Below are 10000 nucleotides of genomic sequence, written 5' to 3'. Positions count from 1 at the left end.
AAGACACTAAGAAATTAATGATAGATGAAATTAATAGAATGAAAAATGTAAAATCGGAGTTAATAGAATCATCCCAGAAATTGAAGAAACAGGATGAAATATTTAACAGTAAGATAATATAAATATATTATTATTATTTTATATATATTTATATATATTTATGTATGTTTTTTTTTTTTTTTTTTTTTTTGCAAGTTTTTGAAATGAAGATAAGGTCTAGTGCTAAGCTTATATATTCCTTAAAAAAAAAGTAATTTTTTTTTTCTTAATGCATAAAATTATGTACGAATTAATATAATTTATTGTAGTTATATTAATAGCTAAAATTTATAATTGTTTTTATATTGGATATATATATATATATATATATATATATATATATATATATTAAATTATTTATATTTTTTAGAGCTGAAAGTGATACAAGATATGTATGGTATTCATTCTTTTTTTTTGTAAGTATTTGTGTGTATATTACAATGAGAAGGTTGGGTCTCCTGAGGGCAATGTTTACGGTATAAATAAAAAATATATATATATATTTGAAAGATACATATGTAATGTTTTTATTATTATAATATATATATATATATATATATATATATATATATATATATATACCTTATTTTACAGCTAATTAAATTGATTGTGTCCTTATTATTTTATGTGAGCAAACTATGTTTTAAAATATTTGAGCTGTTCAAGAAAACAAATGAGGCAAAATATACGCCAACGGTAGACAATTCGAAAAGTTTGGTTCTTGTTCCAGTTAACAACGAATTATAAAATAAATAAATAAACAAATAAATGAATATTTTAACAAATATGTTGAAAAAAAAAAAAATTAATTTATAAATAACACACTGTTATGAAAAAGTGATATAATTTGTCGATTTATGTATATATGTTTAAAGGATAGGACCTATAGGTAGGAAGAAAATCTGAAATTATTAAATGTATATATTTCCATCACAAATAAGAATATATATATATATATATATATATATATATATATATGTATGTATGTATTTATTTATGTATTTATTCATTTATGTTTATTGCATTAAAATTTTTTTTGTGTGCTTCAATTTGGAATGTATCAAATGTTGCGTACCCAGATTGAACATATAAACCATAAAAACTTGATTTATAAAAATGTTCATTACTAATTGAAAATATTTTTATGTTATTTAAAAAGATTGATATATGACCATTTTGTCCTTGATCATTAATTAATAAATGATGTCTTTGGTATGTATTAATATTATGAATATATTTAGTTTTTATGATAGTTTGTATATCATTAATAATTTTTTTCAAAAGTATTTCTTTAGTATTTGTATAAATTATTAAGATATACATATTATTAATATTTTCATACCTAAATATTAATCCAGCTTCACTATTATATTCTAATTTGATATAGGAAGATATTGTAACTGAATTACATTTACTATGTTTATAAACTAAAGATGCTTTAAAAATATTTTTTTTATAATCATTATTAAAATGAATACGTTGTATTCCAAATTCATTGGTAATTTTCCAATTATGTACAGAACTATTGTTTATTATAAATTCAGTTAAATAAAAAATATTCTTACTACTATTATAATTAGTACATGAACTAGGTATAAGATTAATATTCTTATTTAATATATAATTATTTTCGAATTCATTATTATTTATGTTATTATTTTTTACCCACCCTGTTATATTTTCATCATCATAATAAGAATCCGAATCAGGAACTGCATATACATTATCAATAATATTATCTTCAAAGGTATCATAATCCTTCTTATTATAATTATATGGTATTTCATATACACCTAAATTATCTATGTTCATTTTATTTAGAAAACGATAAGAATTCACCATATTAACTTTTGATATATTCTCTTCATTGGATTCAACAAATTTACGACTTAGTAGCTTTTCTAAGTCTATATTTCCACTTAATATATTTTTAAATTCAGCTTTTCCAATCTTGCTAAATAACCCTACGTTCATATCTATCATCTGATTTGTTATATTTATTTCTATAATCATTTTATAATTTAAAAAAACATTTATTTTGTTCAAGAGAAATTCTGCAGTTATCGCTGTGAATGTGTTTGGGTCGGCTTCAACCTGTTTCGAGACAATCCTATAATATAACACATATATATATATATATATATATATATATATATATATATTTATATATGTACTTATTTATGTTCCTTATCTTTGTATGTAGTTGTATTACATATTTTGCATGAAAAAAACTTTGATCTTTTCTTACTTGTTTCCAAGTCCGTTTACGACTTGATAAACACTAATAATACCATCACTATTTATAAACGCCAATTCAATATATCTATAGTTTGAGTAATCTACAAAATCGAAAATTATACCTGAGGATGATTGCTTCAAATTCTTTACATCGTCAAATAAGGGCTTTATGTCCACATTTATATATCCATTTATTAACTTATGATGCCTTAACAACAAAATAGTAGCAGGGATATTTATATTGGATATATTATTTGCTTGAATTATAGAAAAGTCATTTTTATTGTTCTCATATCTCCAATAGGATCTTAAATTATTAAAATCTATTTTTAACCAATATTTTGAAATAGGGTATATAAATTTTTCAATAAATGGATCATACAATTTTTTTTCCATTATGTTATATTCTAACTGATCAATTCTATTTTCATATTCACTTAACATTTTAAAAAGTGATAATTTGCTTTGTTCTAAAGAATGTGAAAATTTAAATAGTTCTTTCATCTGACTTTCTTGGCTCTCACTAACTATATTTACTAAATCCCATAATTCTTTTAATTCAAAATCCATCTCATTTGGTAGTTCATAATATTTCCTAAAGTTCTTTATCTGTTTAATGATGGGGACATATAAATAAAAATTAAAATATATATATATATATATATATATATATATTGATTAGATAAAAATAAAAAGGTATATAGAATGTTAATAATATATATAATAATTAATTAATACTGTATGATATGTGAAAGTAAAAACATCGAGGTTTACATAAAAATAATTGTATACATATATTTTATTCATATAAATTATATATTAGACAACATCATTAACCACTAAATATATATATAAATATATACATATTTTTATATACTTGTGAATCAATTTCTTCTTTGTAACTTATCAAGCTATTAACTATGAAGGATTTATCAGACATGGGATCTGATTTCCTTGTAACATTTCTTAAGGCATATAATTTATTACTACAACCAAATAATAAACAGATCAAGAAAATGAACAAAACTAAATTCATATTCATCCCTTTATTATAAGAACAACAAAAAAAAAAAAAAAATCTTGACAATATTGTAAAAAATAGATATACAAATTTAAAAGTATTAAAAATCAAAAATGTTTTTTTTTATTCGTATTACTTTATAGAATGAACAGAATATAACAATAAATATAACAAGGAGGGAATATACATATATATATATATATATATATACACATATTTATGTGTTAAATACATTTAGATATGTTCATATATATATCTACTGGACCATCTATAGTAAATTTTTTTTTCCTACATTAAAAAAATATATATGATTATTTCTAAATGAAACATATTTTTTAAAGGTACATATATTGTACATACACACCTATATAAATATCCTCAAATATACATATATATATATATATATATGTATAATTTTTTGTTGTTCTTTTGTATATATTCCTTCATTTTTTAATATAAATTATTTTATACAACTAATAACTTTAAACAAAACAACAAAAATAATATATCTTTTCAAAAACTAAGTACTTTTCTATAATGTTCAACAAGAAAATTTCAGAAATTTTTAATAAGTTATATAAGATTTATATAAAAACACAAAAACAAAAAAAATAAAATAAAATAAAATTAAACAATATAAAATTCATGATAGACAAAAATATATAATATTCTACATTTCAAATATATGTATATGTATATATATATATATATCAATGTAGGATGTACATTTTTTTATTATTGTGCATATATTTCCACATTAAGGATCTAATAAATATTTTAGATAATTAAGAAAGTACATTTTAAAAATTACGCACATTGTGATAAATTATTAATAATTTACAAGGCATGTATTAAAACAAAAATTAATAAATCATAATAAAATACATACATAAATAAATCATAATATATATATATATATCATATATAGTCATATAAAACATTTTGTACATTTGAATACCTTATCTTCACTTTCTTTCCTTTTTTTTTTATAATTTGATCAATAGTAAGAAGGTGAAAACAATATATATAGATTACACATATATACATATATATTATATATATAATATATATGCGTACAAATTTAATAATTAACTATTTTATCTTTTTTTCATAATATACACACAAAAAAAAAAAAAAAAAAAAAAAAAAAAAAAAAAAGGAAAATTCAAAATACAAAATACAAAAATGTACATAAAAATTTATAAAATATTATATAAAAAAAAAAAAGAAAAAAAAGAATTACCTTTAAAAAAGAAGATTATTTAATTATTTACATAAACATAAAAACTATATATAAAAAAGAAGGAATAAAAGGAAAAAGAGAAATGAAATAAAAAGAAGGGGAAAAGATAAAGATGAGAGAATGCTTCATAAAAATTGAGAAATTGAGAAATTTAGGCAGATATATAATAAAAACAAAAAAAAAAAATTTTATATAAATTAATATATTAAAAACTATGACAAGATAAAAAATATTTTATACACATTATATGTATATAATCTGTATATGATTTATATATACAATTCTTTTTATTTTTCTTCTTATTATATTTTATATTATTTTTTATTTTATTATATCATGTGAAATATAAATAAAAGACAAATTACATTTTAACTACTGGTTTCATCATCAAAATTACTACTAGCATAATCATCATTTTCTATTTCATAATCTATGATATTTTGAATAGATGTTAAATAAGATGTTGCTTCAAGTTTTCTTGTAAAATCAGTTATCAATTTATTCGATGCATTTTTCCATATTTTAAAAAGTTCTTTAAATTTGACTTGAAGATTTTCAACTCCTTGATCAAAATCAGTACCTAATGGTTTGTCTGTTAAAGTAACCTTAGTTAATTCATCTGTCACTTTTTCTCCCCATCTTATTAAATTTTTTTTCATTTTTATTGACTGAGCTTTGGTTACACCAATATTTAATTCATTAGGATGTATACCACGTTGTAATGACCTTTCAATATAATCCTCATAATTTTTTAATATTCTTACAATTAAATCTGTAGTTGATACACCTTCTGTTCTTTGTGTTGCTTTAAATTTCCCTGCTCTTTTTAACCAAGCATATATATCTTCATTTTCTTCATCAAAACTAAATGATTTCCCTTTAGATTTTTTTTTCTTTTTCTTTTTTTGATTATTTGCATATGGTATATCATCATGTGCAACATAATCTATTTTATATTTTTCCAAAAATTCTGGAGTTACAACCCATGGGCATGGAGAAATTATTTCATCTACCCATCGTATATGTTTTAAAGTCTCTGTTCTTTCTTCTAGAGTTTGAACAACTTGACCTTTAAATAATTTGGTTTCATTATCGCTAGTTACACCTACTATTAAAGTAGTATTTTCAAAAAGTTTTTTGGCTTGCTCCAATTGTTTCATATGCCCTAAATGAAGCATATCATATACTCCGTCAGCATATATAACAACATTTTTTGAATTTTTTATCGATCCCTTATTTTTTTCACTATCCATTTGACTACTTTCATATTCACTTTGATCATTATTACTATTATCATGATCATCTGGATCTGCATCTGGATCTACATCTTGATTCTCAGAATTTCCTTTTTTAATATGTTCCTTTTGCTTTCCATTTATATCATTATTACTAGATTCAATAGACTCATTATGTTCACTTAGCATGGTTTTACAATCATGAAAACAATTTGAACTATCCATATTAGAATATTGTCCTTTATCAATTGATAATTTTTTTTCATTTGATGATTCTTTATCCAAACTATTATCATAAGTGCTATCACTTTTTTTCTTTCCAATTATTATATGATTATATTTATTATCAAATTGTTGATCCTCACAATTTTTATATTGATCTGTCTCAAGAATACTTTTTTTTTTTTTTTTTTCATCTTTATTAAAACTTTTTTCTTTATTTAATAAATTTTTATCTTCATCAATTATATCATGATAAGCTGTTTTGATATAGGAAGATTCATTATCATAACTTTTTTTTTTTATTCCGTTTAAATTAAAAGTTACGTTACTTAATTTATCATATGTATTATTATAATAATAATAATTATGATCATACTTTGAATTCATAGGATTAGTAAAATGTAATAAATCATCAGGTGATAATTTCATATTTTTATCTTTAAATATTAAACTTTTTTTTTTATCTCTTAAAGAATGTTCTAATTCAAAACAGGTTTCATAATTTTCTTTTTCACTATAATAAGTATGATTAGCAATTTTATTTATAACTCGGTAAAAACTATTATCCCGTGTATCTTCTTCATCAGCTGAATAATAATATTCATCAATATTATTAAATGTACTACTTAAACTTTTCTTTTTTTTTAATTCATCTTTCATAGAACTAGAAAAATAATTTGAATCAGATAAGTACATAGCTGATAAATTATCTTTCCTATATCTTTTTCTAATTATAATAAACATTGGATCAAATGATTTTGCAAAATCTTTTAAAAGTTTTTTTGAATGATATCTCCATAATTTAAATAAATCATGTACTTTATCTCTTATTATATCAATACCTTGGTCAAAATCAGTACCTAATGGTTTGTCTGTTAAAGTAACCTTAGTTAATTCATCTGTCACTTTTTCTCCCCATCTTATTAAATTTTTTTTCATTTTTATTGACTGAGCTTTGGTTACACCAATATTTAATTCATTAGGGTGTATACCACGTTGTAATGATCTTTCAATATAATCCTCATAATTTTTTAATATTCTTACAATTAAATCTGTAGTTGACACACCTTCTGTTCTTTGTGTTGCTTTAAATTTCCCTGCTCTTTTTAACCAAGCATATATATCTTCATTTTCTTCATCAAAACTAAATGATTTCCCTTTAGACTTTTTTTTTTTCTTCTTTTTCTGATTATTTGCATATGGTATATCATCATGTGCAACATAATCTATTTTATGTTCCTCCATAAATTCAGGAGTAATCACCCATGGGCATGGAGAAATTATTTCATCTACCCATCGTATATGTTTTAAAGTCTCTGTTCTTTCTTCTAGAGTTTGAACAATTTGACCTTTAAACTTTCTAGTCTCATTATCTCCGGTAACACCCACAATTAGGGTAACATTCTTATCTACATGTTTGGCTTGCTCAAGCTGTTTCATATGACCCAAATGTAGCAGGTCATAAACACCTAAAAAGAAGGAAAAACCAACAAAAAAAATTAAGAAAAAAATAAGAAAACATACATATATATATATATATATATATATATATATATATATATATGTCCCGTTTCATATATTCTTTATATTTTTTAACCATCTGCATATATCCTTATGCTTTTCTCCTCATTATCCATATCATCTTTACTATTATGAACTTTGTTACCATCTTGGCTCTAAAATTAAAATGTTCAAAAGTACAATAAATAAATAAATATATATATATATATATATATATCTATGTGTGTAATTTATTAGATAGCTGTATTCACATTAGGGGTCTTTAGATATTTTTTATTCAATATAATATTGCACCCCTTTTTTTCTAATTAATTTATTTATAATAGTTCAACTTCATTTTACATATTCGCACAATATAATTCTCCTTAATATTATATATATTATATATATATATATATATATATATATATGTATATATGTATAACTTGCAGTATTAATATTTATCTTAATAATTTTAATTTTTACCTTCTGTGTTTGAACCGAATTAACCTTAATTATCATTTTATATTATCTCATGATTTTAATAATTAAAAAAAAGGGAAACGCTTTATTATACATTTATAATATGAAGTTAATATAAAATATATACATTTAAATAATTAGTTAATAATTAGATATATACATATATATATAATATTATATATAATCAATATGGTATTATATATATATATAATCTATTTTATGACTAATGTGTTATAAAACACAAAATGTACAAAAAATTATAATTAATATTTATTACAATTAATAATATTATTCAAAAAAAATTTTAGTGCATATTTTAGTCAAAACAAAATAAAATAAAAAAAAAAAAAAAAAAAAAAATTCAAAATAATAATAATATTATACACATAGTTATTATATATAAATTACATTTCTATTATATATATAAATATAATATATATATATATAATTATATAAATTATTCATATAATTGTATATATTAATATATTATATATATTATATATATATTATTTATATTATATATATATATATATATACTATTTATATATTTCTACCATTATGTATATTATATATATATATAATATTTACAATATATATACTATTCATTAATTTTATTTTATGTTTATATTTTAATGAAAAAAAAATTCTATGTATATATTTAAAAAAAAAAAAAAATTATAAAAAATTAATGAAAAAATTTTGGTCAAAATTAAACGTGTAATTTTATTTAAATTATCTATAGAACAAATATTATGCATTAAAATATTATAATTAGTTTCATAATAACATTTATATATTTATTCAATACTATGTATGATATATAAAAGAAGAAAAGGACATTTTCCTTTTTTAACATAATATTGATTATATTTAATAATATCGAATTTTTTCAAATATTAAAAAAAAAAAAAAATTATTAAAAATATATTTATATATATGTATATATATTAATATTTATACTATTATTATGAAAATTTCGGACAAATATATTAATCATATTAAGAATAGATTAAAAATTATTTTTAGGAAAAATATTATTATATTAAATACAAAATAAATATAGTCTAAAAAGAAAAAAAAAAAAAAAAAAAGTAAAAATAAAAATAAAATTTTCTAAAGATTTTTTTGGTGATATAATTTTTTTTTTTTTTCAACAAAATTTTCAAGGGAAATTATACAAAGAGAAGTATTTATAAAATATGAAACTATCAAAAATTTATATTATATATATATTATATATATATATAATATAATATTTTGTACATATGATAAAAAAAAATTTGAATAACAACATAAAAATATTATGTGCATATTTATATATATATTATATGTGTAATAACATATATTTTTTTAATTCCATATGAAAAAAAAAAAAAATAATAATATTATATATAAATAAATATATATATATATATATATATATAATAAGAAAACACTTTTTTAATTATAAAATAAAATAATGTTTTATGTATGTAAAACGTAAAACATAAATGTGTAAAATATAGAAATAAAAATCTACATATATATATATATATATATATATATATATATATATATATGTATTAATATTTATATTATATTCTTACAAAAACATTATATAATAATTTCCAAAAAAAAAAAATTATAGGCATCAATTAGAATTAAAAAGAAGAAAAAAAACAAACAAACAAACATATATACATATATATTACAAATGTTTAATTTTTAAAGATAAAAAAATATGTATATATTATATACGTATTATTTATTTTAATTATATGATTATATGTCCTAATGTAATATTCTATTACATATTAAAAATTATAATTAAAAAAAAAAAAATTAACGGTAAATTTTCATATTCATGTTAATGATAATACATTTTTATGTGTATATTTATATTCTATATAATGTGCATATATATAATTTATAAAATTCGTCTCTATATAAGAATAACGAATTATATTATTTAAAAGTCTTGTTTTTGTTTTAATTTTTTTTTTTTTTTTAACCTGTCAATACTAGAAATAAATGATAAAT

General features: G+C 19.1%; 3 protein-coding genes across 3 annotated transcripts in view; 1 reads left to right on the top strand and 2 right to left on the bottom strand.

The window, feature by feature from the left end:
- Positions 1–786, top strand: part of PRSY57_1315800 (protein transport protein SEC20, putative) — a gene marked incomplete at both ends in the record, with an annotated part of 1591 nt that extends 805 nt beyond the window's left edge. The window contains 4 exons of the mRNA XM_012909094.2: positions 1–108; positions 196–250; positions 410–515; positions 634–786. The exon at positions 1–108 is cut by the window's left edge and continues 59 nt beyond it. Coding sequence (XP_012764548.2) covers positions 1–108; positions 196–250; positions 410–515; positions 634–786 — 422 coding nt within the window. The remainder of the gene's footprint in view (positions 109–195; positions 251–409; positions 516–633) is intronic.
- A 255-nt stretch (positions 787–1041) lies between these two features.
- Positions 1042–3319, bottom strand: PRSY57_1315700 (hypothetical protein; the record flags this gene model as incomplete). Its single annotated transcript, XM_012909093.2, has 3 exons — positions 1042–2149; positions 2288–2886; positions 3155–3319. 3 exons carry the CDS (start codon positions 3317–3319, stop codon positions 1042–1044), a joined length of 1872 nt encoding a protein of 623 aa, XP_012764547.2.
- A 1590-nt stretch (positions 3320–4909) lies between these two features.
- PRSY57_1315600 (choline-phosphate cytidylyltransferase, putative) lies at positions 4910–8020 on the bottom strand (the record flags this gene model as incomplete). Its single annotated transcript, XM_020115152.1, has 3 exons — positions 4910–7467; positions 7596–7674; positions 7985–8020. The coding sequence occupies 3 exons, from the start codon at positions 8018–8020 to the stop codon at positions 4910–4912; spliced, it is 2673 nt and encodes an 890-aa protein (XP_019970075.1).
- Between the last annotated feature and the right edge of the window lie 1980 nt (positions 8021–10000).

This window comes from Plasmodium reichenowi, chromosome 13 (assembly GCF_001601855.1).
Source record: "Plasmodium reichenowi strain SY57 chromosome 13, whole genome shotgun sequence".
In the NCBI taxonomy this organism is placed as follows: domain Eukaryota; phylum Apicomplexa; class Aconoidasida; order Haemosporida; family Plasmodiidae; genus Plasmodium; species Plasmodium reichenowi.
The sequence above is the reverse complement of the archived record's forward strand: the minus strand, read 5'-3'. Positions and strand labels throughout refer to the sequence as shown.